Genomic DNA, 20549 nt, shown 5'->3' with positions numbered 1-20549 from the left:
TCAGCTCCCTCTAGGGTAGTGGTCACCAACCCTTTTAAGCCCAAGATCCCCTACTTCGGCCTTAGTGAAAGGCAAGGTCAACCTACTAAATTGTTTTGACACACACATGCGTACCGGGCAGAAAAGACCGGAAGTAAAACCCTGCAACCCCAGAAACAACCATATAACCATATAACAATTACAGCACGGAAACAGGCCATCTTGGCCCTTCTAGTCCATGCCAAATGCTTACTCTCACCTAGTTCCACTGACCTGCACTCAGCCCATAACCCTCCATTCCTTTCCTGTCCATATACCTATCCAATTTTACTTTAAATTACAATAGCGAACCTGCCTCTACCATTTCTACTGGAAGCTCATTCCACACAGCTACCACTCTCTGAGTAAAGAAATTCTCCCTCGTGTTATCCCTAAACTTTTGCCCCCTAACTCTCAATTCATGTCCTCTTGTTTGAATCTCCACTACTCTCAATGGAAAAAGCCTATCAACGTCAACTCTATCTATCCCCCTCATTATTTTAATTACCTCTATAAAGTCCCCTCTCAACCTTCTATGCTCCACTGAATAAACACCTAACTTGCTCAACCTTTCTCTGTAACTTAGGTGCTGAAACCCAGGTAACATTCTAGTAAATCTCCTCTGTACTCACTCTATTTCGTTGATATCTTTCCTATAACTTGGTGACCAGAACTGTACACAATACTCCAAATTCGGCCTCACCAATGCCTTGTACAATTTTAACATTACATCCCAACTCCTATACTCAATGCTCTGATTTATAAAGGACAGCATACCAAAAGCTTTCTTCACCACCATATCCACATGAGATTCCACCTTCAGGGAACTATGCACCATTATTCCTAGATCACTCTGTTCTACTGCATTCTTCAATGCCCTACCATTTACCATGTATGTCCTATTTGGATTATTCCTACCAAAATGTAGCACCTCACACTTATCAGCATTAAACTCCATCTGCCATCATTCAGCCCACTCTTCTAACTGGCCTAAATCTCTCTGCAAGCTTTGAAAAACTACTTAATTATCCACAACGCCACCTACCTTAGTATCATCTGCATACTTACTAATCCAATTTACCACCCCATCATCCAGATCATTAATGTATATGACAAACAACATTGGACCCAGTACAGATCCCTGAGGTGCACCACCAGTCACCGGCCTCCAACCTGACAAACAGTTATCCACCACTACTCTGTGGCATCTCCTATCCAGCCACTGTTGAATCCATTTTACTACTTCAATATTAATACCTAATGATTGAACCTTCCGAACTAAACCTTTCATGTGGAACCTTGTCAAAGGCCTTACTGAAGTCCATATAGACTATATCCACTGCTTTACCCTCGTCAACTTTCCTTGTAACCTCTTCAAAGAATTCAATAAGATTTGTCAAACATGACCTTCCACTTACAAATCCATGTTGACTGTTCCTAATCAGACCCTGTCTATCCAGATAATTATATATACCATCTCTAAGAATACTTTCCATTAATTTGCCCACCACTGACGTCAAACTGACCAGTCTATAATTGCTAGGTTTACTCTTAGAACCCTTTTTAAACAATGGAACCACATGAGCAATACTCCAATCCTCCAGCACCATCCCCGTTTCTAATGACATTTTAAATATTTCTGTCAGAGCCCCTGCTATTTGTACACTAACTTCCCTCAAGATCCTAGGGAATATCCTGTCAGGACCTGGAGATTTTTCCACTTTCATATTCCCTAAAAGTGCCAGTACTTCCTCCTCTTTAATCGTCATAGTTTCCATAACTTCCCTACTTGTTTCACTTACCTTACACAATTCAATATCCTTCTCCTTAGCGAATACCGAAGAAAATAAATTGTTCAAAATCTCCCCCATCTCTTCCGGCTCCACACATAGCTGTCCACTCTGATTCTCTAAGGGACCAATTTTATCCCTCAGTATCCTTTTGCTATTAATATAACTGTAGAAACTCTTCAGATTTATTTTCACCTTACTTGCCAAAGCAACCTAGTATCTTCTTTTAGTTTTTCTAATTTCTTTCTTAAGATTCTTTTTACATTCTTTATATTCCTTGAGCACCTCATTTACTCCATTCTGCCTATATTTATTGTAGATCTCTCTCTCTTTCCTAATGAAGTTTCCAATATCCCTTGAAAACCATGGCTCTCTCAAACTTTTAACCTTTCCTTTCAACCTAACAGGAACATAAAAATTCTGTACCCTCAAAATTCCACCTTTAAATGACCTCCATTTCTCTATTACATCCTTCCCATAAAACAAATTGTCCCAATCCACTCCTCCTAAATCCATTCGCATCTCCTCAAAGTTAGCCTTTCTCCAATCAAAAATCTCAACCCTGGGTCCAGTCCTATCCTTCTCCATAATTATACTGAAACTAATGGCATTGTGATCACTGGACCTGAAGTGCTCCCCAACACATACCTCCGTCATCTGACCTATCTCATTCCCTAACAGGAGATCCAACACTGCCCCTTTTCTCGTCAGTACCTCTATGTATTGCTGCAAAAAACTATCCTGCACACATTTTACAAACTCCAAACCATCCAGCCCTTTTACAGTATGGGCTTCCCAGTCTATGTGTGGAAAATTAAAATCTCCCACAATCACAACCTTGTGCTTACTACAAATATCTGCTATCTCCTTGCAAATTTGCTCCTCCAATTCTCGTTCCCCATTAGGTGGTCTATAACACACCCCTATGTGTTACTACACCTTTCCCATTCCTCAATTCCACCCAAATAGCCTTCCTAGAAGAGCCCTCTAATCTATCCTGCCAGAGCACCGCTGTAATATTTTCACTGACAAGCAATGCAACACCTTCCCCTCTTGTCCTTCCGATTCTATCAAGTCAATTCAACTTTTACTGTCATTTCGACCATAACTGCTGGTACAGTGCATAGTAAAAATGAGACAATGTTTTTCAGGACCATGGTGTTACATGACACAGTACAAAAACTAGACTGAACTACACAAAAAAAAAACAACACAGAGAAAGCTATACTAGACTACAGACCTACACTGGACTGCATAAAGTGCACAAAAACAGTGCAGGCATTACAATAAATAATAAATAGGACAGTAGGGCAAGGTGTCAGTCCAGGCTTTGGGTATTGAGGAGTCTGATAGCTTGGGGGAAGAAACTGTTATATAGTCTGGTCGTAAGAGCCCAAATGCTTCGGAGCCTTTTCCCAGATGGCAGGAGGGAGAAGAGATTGTATGAGGGGTGCATGGGATCCTTCATAATGCTGTTTCCTTTGCGGATACAGCGTGTAGTGTAAATGTCCATGATGGCAGGAAGAGAGACCCTGATGATATTCTCAGCTGACCTCACTATCCGCTGCAGGGTCTTGTGATCCGAGATAGTACAATTTCCGAACCAGGCAGTGATGCAGCTGCTCAGGACGCTCTCAATATAACCCCTGTAGAATGTGATGAGGATGGGGGGTGGGAGATGGGCTTTCCTCAGCCTTTGCAAAAACTAGAGATGCTGCTGAACTTTCTTTGCTATAGAGCTGGTGTTGAGGGACCAGGTGAGATTCTCCGCCTGGTGAACACCAAGAAATTTGGTGCTATTTACGATCTCTACCGAGGAGCCATCGATGTTCAGGGGGGAGTGGTCGCTCCGTGCCCTCCTGAAGTCAACAACCATCTCTTTTGTTCACATTAAGAGACAGATTGTTGGCTCTGCACCAGTTTGTTAGCCGCTGCACCTCCTCTCTGTAAGCTGACTCGTCGTTCTTGCTGATGAGACCCACCACGGTTGTGTCATCGGCGAACTTGCTGATGTGGTTCGAGCTGTGTGTTGCAGCACAGTCGTGAGTCAGCAGAGTGAACAGCAGTGGACTGAGCACACAGCCCTGGGGAGCCCCCGTGCTCAGTGTGATGGTGTTGGAGATGCTATCACACCTGAAGCAACAAAATCCAGGAATATTTAGTTGCCAGTCACACCCCTCCTGCAACCATGTTTCACTAATAGCTACAACATCATATTTCCAGGTACCAATCCATGCTCTAAGCTCATCCACCTTTCTTACAATGCTCCTAGCATTAAAATAAATGCATTTAAGAAATTCTCCATCTCTTCCTCTCTGATTATCTCTAACAGTACGAAGAACTTTACTGTCTTCATTTTCTTCCTTCTGTTCCTACACTCTGGTTCCCCTCCCCCCTCATATTTAGTTTAAATCCACTGGAGCCTCTCTAGCAAACCTACCTGCAAGAATATTTGCCCCCCTCCAGTTCAGATGTAAACCGTCTTGCCGGAACAGGTCCCACTTTCCCTGGAAAACTGCCCAATTATCTATAAATCTGAAGCCCTCCCTCCTGCACTATGCCTTCAGTCACGTGTTGATCTGCACTATCTTACTATTTCTAAACCCACCTGCACGTGGCACTGGTAGCAATCCTGAGATTGCTATCCTGGTGGTCCTGTTCTTTAACTTGGCACCTAGCTCCCTAAACTCACCTTTCAGGACCTCCTCACTCTTCCTACCCACATCACTGGTCCCTACATGGACCATGACATCCGGCTGCTCACCCTCCCTCTTGAGAATACTGAGAACTAGATCCAAGGTATCGCAGACCCTGGCACCAGGGAGGCAACAGACCATCCAGGATTATCGAACCTCCTATCTGTCCCCCTAACTATCGAATTTCCTATCACTGCTGCTCTCCTCTTTTCCCTCCCCTTCTGAGATGAGGGTCCATTCTCGGTGTCAGAGACGCAACCACTGCAACTTGTCCCTGGTAGGTCGTCCCCACCAACAGTATCCAAAACGGTATACTTATTGTTCATGGGAAGGGCCACAAGGGTGCTCTGCTCTTCCTGTCTATTCCCCTTCCTTCTCCTGACAGTCACCCAACTACCTGTCTCCAGACTCCTAGGGGTGACTATCTCCCTGAAACTCCTGTCTATTTCTGCCTCCCGAATGATCCGAAGTTCATCCAGCTCCAGCTCAAGTTCCCTAACACGGTTTGTCAGGAACTGCAGCTGGATGCACCTGTCGCAGGTGTAGTCATCAGAGACAGCTGAGCTCGCCCTGACTTCCCACATACTGCAAACGGAGCACTCAACTGCCCTAACTGCTGCCTCCATTACCTACTCCTAAGCTAATTAGATTAATTAAAGGAGCCTACTCGGCCTTACCTCACCTGGAGTGAAGCTCGTACTCAGCCTCTGCTCGCTTTTTAAATTCCCCCGCTGTTCTCAGAGGCCAACTTTCACGCGCTTGCGCAGTCTAGCCTCTTTGCCCTGATCAGTTAAAAAACACTTCTCTCTGAGCTTCTTTTAACTCTTCCCTCTCCGCCTCTTGCTTCGACTGAATACATTAAAATAGCTCTGCAGAGTGAAAAGCCTTTTCATAATTTCCATTCAAACAACAGTCAAGCTTTTGGTATGTTATCTTATGTAATTGCTCTTTTATCTGATGGAAATGTGGTACTTGTATGAATTTGACTGATTAGAACTGGTGAAACTCTGCAACTTCCAGCTGCATTCAGCCCAGTCAGAACTGTTTCCTCAATCACAAAACAAATCTATACACCAATGGCCAATGTTCCTTTGCCTTTTGCAGTGTTCAGCTGCTGTTTGTAAACCTCTCTTTACAAACAGCTTTCCGTAGCGGGAGTATTGCTATTTTAAAATGATCATAATTAGAAGTACTTATTTTTATAATACTCACATTACACCACCTTTAATTGTTTCATTATTTAATTTTATTTCAACACCAGAAATAAATGAATAAAAATTGGCTGTTGCTCTCAGTGTGGTGACTGGGGCTGAATACTTTCTGCTAGTTCCCTGAGATTTGACTCATAACTACACACAGCCAGTCTGAGACAATCTGTGAGGTGTCTGTCAGTAAGACAGCTACATACTTAGATTTCATAATGTTCATCTGTTGCAACACAGCGCCCTCGCAAACCTCCTGACAGACTTAATATTTGAATGGACAGTTTCCTTTGTTAGACTGAATGTTGAACCTGCCACGTTTTTCAGGTGTTTTGATTGGTAAATCGTTACTGAGACACTAGTATAAGTTTCTGCGGTTCGCAAGATAATCACACCACCGTTTTATGTTTCCCCATTATTTCCATTTGGAGAATGTTAGAAATTAAAGGCCGAGAAGTATTGTGAAGTGAGCATTATAACGATAAGTTATACAAATTAGGATAATGGTGATATAGCAATACCCCCGCTCCGTAAAGGTGTTTGTAAATAGAGGTTGCTTCCGGGTTGCAGAGTTTTACTTCCGGTCTTTTCGAGGGCCGGTGCACAATGGGACGTATACACACATGCGCACTGGACAGAAAGAACGGAACTAAAACCTCGCAACCCGGAAACAATCTCTTTACAAAGCTTTCAGCCGCGAGAGTATTGCTGTTTTACCATTATCCTAATTAGAACTACTTATTTTTATAATTCTCACAATGCAACAGTATTTGTATATTTATTTTTCATTTTTTTTCCGGATCTACTGGGAGGAAATTTAGTGTATTGCAGTACCGCTTTCAACCAGAGGGCGGGGATGGCGAGCGGCCAAAGGTCAGTTTCACGGTGCAGGACCGCCCCCTGCTGCTGAAAACCGGTACTGCAGGAGGAGCAGAAACAAAATGTAATTGCTGGGAACCGGCACCAGAATTTATTGTGGCAAACACGAGGAAATCAGCAGATGCTGGAAATTCAAGCAACACACACAAAATACTGGTGGAACACAGCAGGCCAGGCAACATCTATAGGAAGAAGCCCTGTCGACGTTTCGGACCGAGACAGAGGGGTCCTGATGAAGGGTCTCGGCCCAAAACGTCGATCTCGAGGGAAATTAGATGCTGCCTGGTCTTCTGCTATCCACCAAGAATTTATTGTGTCCAGAATGTGGGCGTCGGCAGCTGGAAGAACATTTACTGCCCTTGAGAAGGTCGAAACGAGCAACTTCAGCCGACAACATTTTTTAAGTTAATGATAATTTTCAACCTCTTGTAGACAAAACCAAAAAAAAGATTAAACCAGTGGTTTCAAAGGGATTTATCTTTGAAAGGCCGGGTTTTGCTTTGTAAAGCGGAAGGTCTTTCCAGGATTACATATATAACTCTCCCTTTAAACGTCGATAAAAAAATCTGTAAATTCACAGACGCCATGTTGTTTAACTTCTTATGCAAAAACAAAGTTTATTATATTAAAAAAATCTGCTGTCATGAATAGTTATGACAAGGGGGGGGTCTAAATTCTCTTAATTTTCACAGTCTTAATAATACTTTCAAAATTAATTGGATGAAACAATTTTTACATAATCCCACTTCTATATGGAATTGTTTTCCTTCTTTTGTCTTTTCCCAGGTTGGTGGATTGAATTTTTTTTCTTTTATGTAATTACAAAATAGACAAAGTTCCTCTCTGTTTATCTCAGTTTCATAAACAGATGCTTTTATCTTGGTCTTTCATTTACAAACACAATTTTTCTCCACATAGTTACTTTATCTGGAATAACCACAACATAACTTATAAGAATAAATCTTCTGTTTTATAGAGATTGGTTTGATAATAATATTTTGTTAGTTAAACAGTTATTTAAGTGGTACTTTATTGAGTTATACTGAGTTTTTATCCACCTTTGAATTTCCTGTGACTCCAAAAGAATTTGCTGTTGTTATGGATGCAATTCCCTCTGGTGTAATTATGTTGTTTAGAAATACATCATATTTGGTAGTTGAATTAGCCAGCTTGGATCCATCCAGTGCAGCTGTAGGAAAGATATGTTTTCCTCCGTCTTTTAAGAAAAATAATAGAGGTATTAGAAGTTTGTTTCAAAAATACATTACTTCTATTCCTACGGCTGCTAGTTTTTGGAATAGTTGCTTGAGGAATCTGAGGTGGAGGAGTATTTGGGGCCTATTTAATAAATTTTTATTGAGGAATAAAATTAATGAAATTTCATTTAAAATTATACATAGATATTATCCAAGCAATGTTTATTTGTTGGGGTTTAATTCTGATATTGAAACTAACTTCTTTTTGTGGTTTATATTCAGAGGATCTATTTCATCTGTTTTGGGATTGTGAATGTGTTAAAACATTTTGTGTTGATGTTTGTCAATTTATAGATCAATATATTAATGTGGATTTTACTTTTTTTTTAAATGTCTAATTTGGGTTTACTAATAACAGCAATTCTCATAGGGATAATTTCTTTATCATAAATCTTGTGTTAATTTACAGCAAATTTTATAGCCATAATTGCAAGTACATCAATAAGAAACCTTCATTTATATTTTTATGTCAGACTTCAAACTACACGTTAATACTCTGAAAACTTCCCATAACCAGAAAGCTGTAAAGACTGTACAAATCTGTTAATGTTTCGGATTATCTCTGTAAATGTTTCTGTTTTGTGACTCCTCTTAGATATAGTTCCTTCTGTCTATTTAGAGTGGATTTTCTCGTTTATTTGAAGTTAATAGTTATATATTTGTTGCTGCTTATGCGTGATTCCCTGGCTTTGTTAGCATATGTTTAGTGCTTCTGTTTTTGTTTGTGTTCAATAAAAATAAAAAAAAGTTTAAAAAAAAAGTTAATGAGCAGTTACAACATTTTGTTTCTGTCTTACCACCATCCTTACAAAGCGTTCCACGCACTCTCCACTCTCTGTGTAAAAATCTACCTCTGACAACCCCCCGTAATTTCCTCCAATCTCTTAACATTATGCCCCCTCCTTTTAGCTGTTGCTTTCCCGGGAAATACTTCCTATGGCTGACCACCCCCTGTGTGAAAATTCCTGTTAAATCCTTTCCTTCTCACTTTATATCGATTAGTTCTTGATTCCCCAGTCCGGGGAAAAATGGGTCCAGCTAGTTAAAACTGTCACAAGAGTTTGAACCTTATCACCAACGACTCAGGATGTAACTTGAAATATCAAGTAAATCCAGACTTAAACACGAGCATCAGTGACGGTGACATTTTTACAGGATTGTTGTAAAAATCCATACAATTCAGGTGGCACGGTAGCCCAACAGTTAGTGTAACGCCAGGGGTCAATTCCTGCTGCTGTATTTAAGTTTGCAGATTTTTCCTGTGACTGCATGATTTTCCTCCGGATGTTCCGGTTTCCTCCCCCATTCCGAAGATGTATAGGTTGGGGTTAGTAAGTTTCGAGCATGCTACGTTGGTACCAGAAGTGTGTCAGCATTTGTGGCCAGCGCCCAGGACAATCCTCAGACTGTGTTGGTGATTGACGCGCAACGACCCATTTCACTGTGTGTTTCGATGTACGTGTGACAAGCAAAGCGAATTGTTAACTTTAAATTCACGACTGATGCTGAGGGGAGGACATCAGCCTTCCGTACCCCCTCTGGACTGGACGTGACTTCAGATGTCAATGGGGTCGTCTCCGAGATTCCCCGTTGAGATGATCGTCAAGTCACATGGCCCAGGGGAGACAAAGTGGGCCAGACAAGCAGAGCGATCACCCTGGAGTACAACAGGAAAAGGCTTTGAAAAGAAACCTGGTTAGCAGCTGAGTTGAAACTGGCTGTCAAAGAGTGGCTATTATAGTTTCAAAGAAAGTCAAGATTACGAATGAGAAGGCAACGGGATAGAATTACAGTCGTGCGTTATTAGACCTGACCCACACAAGGAGATGTAATGACAGGATTACCCAGTGCGGGTCAAGAATTAGAATCAGAATCAGGTTCATTATCACTGATTTATGTTGAGAAAATTGTTTTGCGGCTGCAGGACAGTGCAGTCAATAATTTTACTACATGTTACATGGTGCAAACTTGTCTGGTACAGTTGCTGGTCCATTCAGTAATCTGATGGTGGAAAGAACAAGGTGTTTCTAAAACACTGAGTGTGTGTCTTCAGGCTCCTGTACCTCTCCCTGATGGGTCAGTGAGAAGAGGGCAGTCCTGGATGGTGAGGATCAAACAAACCCATTGTGGATTTTCCAGTCCTCTGGGACCAGGCCAGGATCAAGTGACACTTGAAAGATCATGACCAATGCACACAAAATGCTGGAGGTAATTCAGCGGGCCAGAGCCCCCCACCCCACCCAGTGAGAACACAGAAACCCCCACCAACCACCAAAGTACGAGACAGTCCATCGTGGATTCACACCTCTCACTGTGAGACGGTGTCTAACCATGGCGGTTGGATTAGATCGTGTCCTTTCCCTGCCACCAACACTCAAGCTGCTGGGTGTGTATGGCTGTCCCGGCACATGTAGAAATGGATGTGTCCGTCACCGAAACAGAGATGGACTGTGACTTTAATTGGTCCAAGCCCTCAGCCCCGGGTATTTCTGGTACTGTGATGATGGGACTCAGAAAAATAGACACCCTTCATGCCCTTATCGATGGCCAGAATGTCACTGGGGATATGGGATGTAAATTTGGAAACAACCGGTGTTTCAGAGGATGGTATATTCCTCTGTAAGACAATAACCCCAGGGTAAAAAGGACAGTGCTGTCGCTGGAGAATGTAACACTTGCCTAGGGAATCGGTAAATCAGCACAGGAACTGATTAACATGACATCAGCACTGGAAAAGTTAGTAAATTAAACTGCATATGCTCTCGATCAAAGCCAATAAGCAATATCTAAATTGTCGGCAGAACTGGAGCCGGTCCATACAGTGGCATTGGAAATCCAAACGGCTTTGGACTTTGTTTTATCCGAGAAAGGAACCACGTGTGCCCGGATTGGACAAGAATGTTGCACTTACATACGAGATGATTCAGGACAACAGAACTGACTTCACAGGTCACATCCTAGAGGCCACCAGGAAGATTAAGGGAATAAGAACCCAATTTCACAATGATAATCCCACAGGAAGCTTGTGGCCATTTTGTTTCCCACCCTCTCCATCTTCCCATCCCCCACACACTCCTCCCCACCTTCCTCCCTTTATTCCAGTCTCCACTGCCCTCTCCGACCAGATTCCATCATCTTTGTCTGTCCCACCTCTCACCTCCCAGCTTCTGACATTTCCACACTCCACCCCTCCCTCATCCGGATCAGCTGACAGCTTTTACTCCCCCTTCCTTCCACCTTTCTGTACCGATTCTTTGGCACTTTGTGTGTTACCACCGGCGCCTGTCCCGTCCCCTAAGATTCACCCTGACCTCCCTCTCCCAGTCAGCACCACCACCACTTGTCCCAGTTACCCTGTCAGTCCCGGTAGACTTTAGCACCCGGGGGAGCCGGGGAGCTCAGGACCCGCCACCCGCGGCTGCTGCTGAATCCGCAGTGTTTCTGTTCCGTTGACGGATGCGGTGACCGAGTTAAAATTAATGGACCGATAATTCTCACATCGTGTTTATATCACTCTCCGCACATATATATTTACACTGACTTACTCCTGACGCCGGTCCCGGACCCGACCCGTTTACAGACCCGGAGCGGAACCGGAGCAGATTCTCAGCCACTGGTTTTTATTCCAAGGCCCGAAGAAAGGATAAAGTTTCTCCGTGAATTTATTCCCAGTGAAGGTGTGGAGATGGGACTTGGTCTCCGCGTTGTAAAATGTAACTGTCCCGGATTCGTAACTGAGATAAACTCCCACCCTCCCGGGGATGGGACCGGCAGGGAGACGGGACTCAGGGGAGGTGAGAACCCACATCTCGTCATCACGCCGCGCGATGATCCAGAATCCGGTCTCCGGACTCCGTGTGACACGTTCCTTCCTCTCCACAGACTCTGCGGCGACTCCCAGACCCCACCACCGATTCCCCGTCACCTCCACCTCCCAGTAATGTCCCCCCGATGTGAATCCCTCCGATCCCAGCACACACCACCAGACTGTGAACCTCTTCCCGGTGTGAGGGAGATCCCTCCGGGTCCCGGTCCATCTCACACTCTTCCGATCCTCAGACACCTCGAGCCACGGATGAGCCGTTTCCACATCCAGGGTGACAGAGACTGGGGGGAGAAGCAGACAATTAGAGAGTCCCCGGGGATCGGGGGAGACTCGGGCAGCGCGGCCCCGGGGATCGGGGGGAGACTCGGGCAGCGCGGCCCGGGGACCGGGGGGAGACTCGGGCAGCGCGGCCCCGGGGATCGGGGGGAGACGCGGGCAGCGCGGCCCCGGGGATCGGGGGGAGACTCGGGCAGCGCGGCCCCGGGACCGGGGGGAGACTCGGGCAGCGCGTCCCCGGGGATCGGGGGGAGACTCGGGCAGCGCGGACCCGGGACCGGGGGGAGACTCGGGCAGCGCGTCCCCGGGGATCGGGGGGAGACTCGGGCAGCGCGGCCCCGGGGAACGGGGGGAGACTCGGGCAGCGCGTCCCCGGGGAACGGGGGGAGACTCGGGCAGCGCGTCCCCGGGGATCGGGGGGAGACTCGGGCAGCGCGTCCCCGGGGATCGGGGGGAGACTCGGGCAGCGCGGCCCCGGGGATCGGGGGGAGACTCGGGCAGCGCGGACCCGGGATCGGGGGGAGACTCGGGCAGCGCAGCCCCGGAGATCGGGGGGGAGACTCGGGCAGCGCGGACCCGGGACCGGGGGGAGACTCGGGCAGCGCGTCCCCGGGGATCGGGGGGAGACTCGGGCAGCGCGGACCCGGGACCGGGGGGAGACTCGGGCAGCGCGTCCCCGGGGATCGGGGGGAGACTCGGGCAGCGCGGCCCCGGGGATCGGGGGGAGACTCGGGCAGCGCGGACCCGGGACCGGGGGGAGACTCGGGCAGCGCGGCCCGGGGATCGGGGGGAGACTCAGGCAGCGCGGCCCGGGGATCGGGGGGAGACGCGGGCAGCGCGGACCCGGGACCGGGGGGAGACTCGGGCAGCGCGGCCCGGGGATCGGGGGGAGACTCGGGCAGCGCGGCCCCGGGGATCGGGGGGAGACTCGGGCAGCGCGTCCCCGGGGATCGGGGGGAGACTCGGGCAGCGCGGACCCGGGACCGGGGGGAGACTCGGGCAGCGCGTCCCCGGGGATCGGGGGGAGACTCGGGCAGCGCGGCCCCGGGGATGGGGGGGGGAGACTCGGGCAGCGCGTCCCCGGGGATCGGGGGGAGACTCGGGCAGCGCGGCCCCGGGACCGGGGGGAGACTCGGGCAGCGCGGCCCGGGGATCGGGGGGAGACGCGGGCAGCGCGGACCCGGGACCGGGGGGAGACTCGGGCAGCGCGGCCCCGGGGAACGGGGGGAGACTCGGGCAGCGCGGCCCCGGGATCGGGGGGAGACTCGGGCAGCGCGGCCCCGGGGATCGGGGGGAGACTCGGGCAGCGCGGCTTGGGGACCGGGGGGAGACTCGGGCAGCGCGTCCCCGGGGATCGTGGGGAGACGCGGGCAGCGCGGCCCCGGGGATCGGGGCGAAACTCGGGCAGCGCGTCCCCGGGGATCGGGGGGAGACTCGGGCAGCGCGGCCCCAGGGATCGGGGGGGAGACTCGGACAGCGCGTCCCCGGGGATCGGGGGGAGACTCGGGCAGCGCGGCCCCAGGGATCGGGGGGAGACTCGGACAGCGCGTCCCCGGGGATCAGGGGGAGACTCGGGCAGCGCGGCCCCAGGGATCGGGGGGGAGACTCGGACAGCGCGTCCCCGGGGATCGGGGGGAGACTCGGGCAGCGCAGCCCCAGGGATCGGGGGGAGACTCGGGCAGCGCGGCCCCGGGATCGGGTGGAGACTCGTGCAGCGCGGCCCGGGGATCGGGGGTGACTCGGGCAGCGCGGCCCCGGGGATCGGGGGGAGACTCGGGCAGCGCGGCCCCGGGATCGGGGGGAGACTCGGGCTGCGCTGCCCCGGGGATCGGGGGGAGACTCGGGCTGCGCTGCCCCGGGACCGGGGGGAGACTCGGGCAGCGCGTCCCCGGGATCGGGGGGAGACTCGGGCAGCGCGTCCCCGGGATCGGGGAGAGACTCGGGCAGCGCGTCCCCGGGGATCGGGGGGAGACTCGGGCAGCGCGTCCCCGGGGATCTCGTACCCTTCAAGGCTCTGAAATTCGGCACTCCGCGGTGGAGAAAGAAGCCCAGGCCATAGTGGAAGCTATTAGGCACTGGAGGCACTATCTCGCCGGCAAAAGGTTCACCTTGCTGACCGACCAGCGCTCGGTTGCGTTCATGTTCAGCAAGCAACAGCGGGGCAAAATCAAAAATGATAAGATTTTGCGGTGGAGAATAGAACTCTCCACCTACAACTATGATATCCTGTATCGGCCTGGCAGACTCAATGAGCCCCCTGATGCCCTATCCCGGGGAACGTGTGCTAGCGCACAGCTCGACCAGCTGTATGCCCTTCATGCACATCTTTGCCATCCGGGGGTCACCCGATTTTACCATTTCATGAAAGCCCGGAACCTGCCGTACTCCCTGGAGGACATCAGGACGATGACCAGGGACTGCCAAATCTGCGCTGAGTGCAAACCGCACTTCTACCGTCCTGAAATGGCGCAACTTGTCAAGGCCACCCGCCCTTTTGAGCGACTGAGTGTTGACTTTAAGGGCCCCCTTCCCTCCACCGACCGCAATGTCTATTTTCTCAATATTATCGACGAGTACTCGCGGTTCCCCTTTGCCATTCCCTACCCCGACACTACTACCACGTCCGTCATAAAAGCCCTGCGCCAGCTCTTCACTCTGTTTGGATATCCCTGCTATATCCACAGTGATAGAGGGTCCTCCTTTATGAGTGACGAGCTGCGCCAGTACCTGCTAGCTAGGGGCATTGCTACTAGTCGGACCACGAGTTATAATCCCCGGGGTAATGGACAGGTGGAGAGGGAGAATGCCACAGTGTGGAAGGCCACACTTTTAGCCCTTAAGTCAAAAGGGTTGCCAGTCTCTCGATGGCAGGAGGTCCTCCCTGAGGCACTCCACTCTATCCGCTCCCTGTTGTGTACGTCCACCAATGCCACCCCTCACGAACACCTATTCTCTTTTCCCAGGAAGTCTGTCACTGGGACCACCCTACCAGTTTGGCTGACGTCCCCAGGGCCAGTGCTGCTCCGGAAACATGTGAGGAATAATAAATACTCCCCACTGGTCGAGAGGGTTCACCTTCTACATGCGAACCCCCAGTATGCCTACGTGGTCTTACCTGATGGGCGGGAGGACACGGTCTCCGTCCGTGACCTGGCGCCCGCAGGAGCAGCAGACCACTACCTCGAACACTCCCCGGTAACTATGAACCCTGTACCCGAGGTGACACCGCGCACACCAAGCCCTACACAGACTCCTCACGACAATCATATACCTGGAGTCTCGTACGCGTATATACCAGGTGCCTCGCACATGCGTGAGGGATCACTGACGCCTCGTGGGCTGACACCTCCAGTTAGGCCGGAACCAGCACAACCTCCGTCTCCGGTGCAAGCACCACAGGCTCCTGTGCAATCACCACCACCGGCATCTGTGCAATCACAGCCGGTGCTACGTAGATCGCAGCGACAGATTCGACCACCTGATAGACTTAACCTGTAAATATACCTGTAAGAAACTTCGCCACATGGGTACTCTTTTAAAACAAAGGGGGGGTGAATGTGGTGAACTACATATACCTGTCTGGACATGCCCCCTGCTGACTGCTCCTGTGGCTCCTCCCACAGACCCCTGCTGACTGCTCCTGTGGCTCCTCCCACAGACCCCTGCTGCCTGCTCCTGTGGCTCCTCCCAGAGACCCCCTGCTGACTGCTCCTGTGGCTCCTCCCACAGACCCCTGCTGACTGCTCCTGTGGCTCCTCCCACAGACCCCCCACTGACTGCTCCTGTGGCTCCTCCCACAGACCCCTGCTGACTGCTCCTGTGGCTCCTCCCACAGACCCCCTGCTGCCTGCTCCTGTGGCTCCTCCCACAGACCCCTGCTGACTGCTCCTGTGGCTCCTCCCACAGACCCCTGTATAAAGGCGATCGAGGCCTGATCCCGGCCTCTCAGTCTCCAGGATGTAGTATGGTGGTCAGTCACTGCTTGTTCCTTCTTCCAGTCAATAAAAGCCGATATCTCACTTCTTGCGTCTCAGAGTGAGTTATTGATGGTGCATCAGTGTGACATCCCAGTTCCAGCACTCAGTATTCTGACTGATGAAGACAATCACCTCCTGGTCTCTCTGTTCCACAACACTCTCCAGGGACCCACTGATTCCAGTGTAAATCCTGTCCTGGTTTGCCTTCCCAAAACCCACATCTCTCTGAATTAAAATCCATCTGCCATTCACTGCCCAACTGATGAAGATCATGTTGTAATATTGGATAAACCACGGGAATGATGGTGATGTTCAGGGTTGTCATGGTAATGTAGCCGGTAGCGCAAAGCTATTACACCTTCCAGTGTTTGGGGTTCAGTTGTGGCACCGTCTGTAAGGAGGGTCTCTGTTCACCCCACGACTGCAGGGGTTTTGTCCGGGTGCTGGTTAGTGGGTTAACTGGTCATTGTAAATTGTTCTGTGATTAGACTAGTGTTAAATAGCTCGGTTGCTGGGCGGTGTGACTGGCTGAGCTGAAAGGGCCTGTTTCACACTGTATCTGAAAATTAATAATTAAGTAACTCGCTTCACTGTCCACTACACCACTGATTTTAGAGTCCTCCACAAACCTACTAAACACGTCACCTACATTCTCTCCAAATCATTCATATGAATGATGAAAAACAGTGGACCCAGCACCGATCCCTTCAGAACAACCACTGGTCACAGGACTCCACTCAGCCAATTCTGTATCCAATGGGCCAGATCGTAGTGTAGCTCATGTGATCCAACTCTCTGGAATAGTCAACCATGAAGTACCTTGTCAAATCCCTTGTTAAAGTCCATGTAGAGAATGTCTACTGCACTTCCATCATCTTTGTCCATGCAGAAAGCCAAGCTGGATGTCCCTGATCAGTCCTCACCTTTCCAAATGAATGTAGATCCTGTCCCTCAGAATCCCCTCCATTAATGTACCCACCACTGACGTTAGGGGTAAGTTTTCTACGCAGAGAGTGGTGAGTGCGTGGAATAGGCTGCAGGTGATGGTGGTAGAGATGGATAGGATAGGATCTTTTAAGAGACTCCTGCATAGGTACATGGAGCTTGGAAAAAGAGAGGACTATGTGTAATCCTAGGTAATTTCTAAAGTAAGTACATGTTCGGCACAGCATTGTGGGCTGAAGGGCCTGTATTGTGCAGTAAGTTGATTTTATTTGAACAGTGAGTGGTTGATGTTGGAACTTGCTGGCAGAGGAGGTGATGGAATCAGATACAATCACTGTGTTTCGGAGACAATTAGACTGACCTAATGCCGGCCAATGGGATGAGTATAGATGGGTAAATAGGTTAGCACAGAGTTGATGGGTCGAAGTGCCTGTTTCTGTGCTGTATGACAATGACTCTGTGACTTCAAATGAACTGAATGACTGAGACCCCACAGCCCTGCGGTGCAGAAAATTCCACAGATAAACATCCTTTGTATCGTATTCCAGCCATTCCTGCTTTGCCGTCATCCCTGCCAGTATTCTTTTCCAATGAATTCTGGCCAACTCCTCTCTCATGCCTCTGTAATTCCCTTTACTCCACTGTAATACCGATACATCTGCCTTCTGCTTCTCCTTCTGAAATTTCAGTGTGAATCCGATCATATTACGATCACTTTCCCCGAAGGGTTCTTTTACCTTAAGCTTTCTAATCAATTCCAGTTCATTTCACCAGTTGAGAATAGCTGATTCCCGAGTGGGCTCAACCACAAACTGCTCTAAAAAGCCTTCTCTTAGACATTCTAGAAATTCCCTCTCGGAATCTGATTTTCCCAATCTACTTGCATATTGTATCATTGCCCTTTTGGGATGCACCTTCTATCTCCTGTTGTAGCTTGCAGACCACTTGCTACTGTTTGGGGTGTGTATACAACTCCCATCAGGGTCTTTTCACCCTTGCCGTTCCAAAGCTCTGTCCACAATTATTCAACACCTTCTGATCTGATGTCCTCTTCTTCTAATGATTTGATCTCATAATTTTTTTACCAACAGAGCCACGGAGCCCCCTCTGCCTTCCTGCCTGTCCTTTTGATACAATGTGCATCCTTGGACATTAAGGTCACAGCAATAATCTTCTTTCAGCCATGATTCAGTGATGCCTACAACATAATACGTGTCAATCTGTAACTGTACTACAGGTTAATTTACCTTATTCCGTATACTGCACACATTCAAATATAACACCTTCAGTCCTGTATTCAACCTTTTAGATTCTGTCCACCTTTTAATAAACAACTCACCCTGTTGACTGCAATTTCCTCTGTCATCAGCCTCTCCTTGTCAGGAGTCTCACTACACACTGCCTCTGTTTGTAAACCAACTACCTCATCCTCAGCACGATCACTCCGGTTCCCACCCCCCTGTCAAATTAGTTTAATATGCCACCCTCCAGGCATATGGCACCACTACTGTGACAACGAGGAGACAAAGATCACCGCCAATGGCACAGAAATCTCTTCCCTCACTTCCCAGAGCAACCTGTGATATAGACTGTAGACTTATCCATCCTAATACTTTACTAAACCAGTACATCCTCTTTCTGAATATCGACGTTCTAGCGTATCAGCCTGTTTTGTGCTCTTCTCTGAAAAATCATAGTCTCTCTCTCTCTCAGTAGTTAATATTGAAGCAAAGTCTTCATTATAGACCTTTCCACCCTCCTCTGTCACCAGGCATGTTTCCACTTCTATCCTTGATCGGTCCTACCCTCACTCTAGTCATCCTCCAGTTCTTCACCTATGTGTACAATGCCTTGGGGTTTTGCTTAATCCGACTCACCAAGGCCTTCTCGTGTCTTCTAACTCTCCCCAGTCCAGTTCTCAGCTCCTTCCTGGCTACCTTGTAACTCTCTGGAACCCTGTCTGATCTTCGCTTCCCAAAACTGGAAGTAAACTTCCTGCTTCCTCTTGCCCTGATGTTCCACATGTCCTGTCAACCATGGTTTCGTCACCCTCCCACCCGTTCACTGTCTCAATGGGACAAACCTGTCCATGAACCCATACAAGTGTTCCCTAAACAAACACCATATCTACATTGTGCATTTCCCTATGTACCACCATTCCCAGTCGACAATCCCAAGATCCCACCTAATAACATCCTAACTCACCATCCTCCAGTTACATTGGCTGCTCAAATCCCTGTCCGAGGCTATGGGAAAAGTGAGGGAGTTGTGGTCACTGTCTCCAAAAAGCTCACCCACTGAGTGATCTGTCACCTGCCCTGGTTCATTGCCCAGTACAACTGATTGTGAGTGATTTTATATTTCCTTATATTGTCTGGGATTTCCCATCTGTGAAAAGACTGGATGTGACTGAATTTGTCAACTGTATTCAGGAAATGTTCCTTAATCAATATATAGAGGTTGGAACTAGAGATTGTGTGATAGGGAATGAGACAAGGCAGGTCACAGAAGTGTGTGTAGGGGAACACTTTTGATCGAGTGATCATAATTCTATTAGTTTCAGGATAATTATGGAGGATAATTCTCATCCTGTGCTCTCTAGTTCTAGTCTCTCTCAAGTCCTTGGGATTCATTTTCACCCTATCTGCTGGAGCAACTTCATGACTTATTTTAGCCCTCCTGATTTCCTCTCAAGTGTTTGTATTTCTTATACTCAAGTACTTCATTTATTCTTCGCTGCCTACACTTGCGATGCACCTGCTCCGTCTTGTTAACCAGAGCCTCATTTCACCCCCGCAAAAAAGGTTTCCTAAACCTTTTAAACGTGTCTTTTATTCTTGCAGGAACATACAATTTCTGTACTCTCAAAATCGTTGAAGGCTTCCCACTTACCCGATCCTTTCTGATGCCATCAAATTGGCCTTTTACCAGTATAGAATCTCAGTCTGAGGGTTAGATTTGTCCTTCTCCGTAATTAATGGAATTATGATCTTCTTCTTCTTCATGTGCCTTGTGGGTTACACACTTGGGCCATCATGGCTCTCCACATCGAACGATCCCTCGCAGTGTCAATGATATCTCGCACACTTAGATCTGTTAGTTTTTTCACAGTGTCCATATATTTTCTTCTTTGCCTTCCTCTCACCCCACGCACCCCTCAAACAAACTCTTCTCCCTCCTGCCATCTGGGAAAGGGTACCGAAGCATTCGGGCTCCCACGACCAGACTGTGCAACAGTTTCTTCCCCCAAGCCACCAGACTCCTCAATACTCAGAGTCCAGACTGACATCTACATCATCTATTATTATATTGAAATTTGTCCTCTACTGTGCCTATTGTCTTGTTTATTAATTAATTATTGTACTGCCCTGCACTGTTTTGTGCACTTTATGTAGTCCTGCTTAGATCTGTAGTCTGGTGTAGTTTTTGTGTTGTTTTACGTAGTCTAGTGTAGCCTTGTGTTGTCTCACATAGTCTAGTGTAGTTTTGTGTTGTTTCATGTAGCACCAGGGTCCTGGAGGAACATTGTTTCATTTTTACTGTGTACTGTACCAGCAGTTTATGGTCAAAATGACAATAAAAAGTGACTTGACTCTTCTGCGTTTCCCAGGCATACAGCCTTGTAATGTGTAAGGCATTCTATTTCTCCCTTTCTGATGACATGGCCCAGGAATTAAAGTTCCT

General features: G+C 48.3%; 1 protein-coding gene and 1 long non-coding RNA gene across 4 annotated transcripts in view; one reads left to right on the top strand and one right to left on the bottom strand.

Moving 5' to 3' along the window:
• LOC140720435 (butyrophilin subfamily 3 member A3-like) overlaps positions 1 to 20549 on the bottom strand; it is a 774879-nt gene that overhangs the window by 663874 nt on the left and 90456 nt on the right. The window contains exon 8 of one of the 3 annotated variants that reach the window (XM_073035289.1): positions 11382 to 11948. The exons of the other annotated variants lie outside the window; for them this stretch is intronic. Within the exon in view, the coding sequence (XP_072891390.1) occupies positions 11416 to 11948 (533 nt within the window). The 3' untranslated portion in view covers positions 11382 to 11415. Of the gene's footprint in view, positions 1 to 11381; positions 11949 to 20549 lie in introns of those variants that run through there. 3 annotated transcript variants of the gene reach the window in all.
• LOC140720484 (uncharacterized) overlaps positions 1 to 20549 on the top strand; it is a 736320-nt gene that overhangs the window by 662772 nt on the left and 52999 nt on the right. The gene's annotated exons all lie outside the window — the stretch shown is intronic.

The sequence above is a fragment of the Hemitrygon akajei genome, chromosome 2 (genome assembly GCF_048418815.1).
Source record: "Hemitrygon akajei chromosome 2, sHemAka1.3, whole genome shotgun sequence".
Classification (NCBI taxonomy): domain Eukaryota; kingdom Metazoa; phylum Chordata; class Chondrichthyes; order Myliobatiformes; family Dasyatidae; genus Hemitrygon; species Hemitrygon akajei.
The sequence above is the reverse complement of the archived record's forward strand: the minus strand, read 5'-3'. Positions and strand labels throughout refer to the sequence as shown.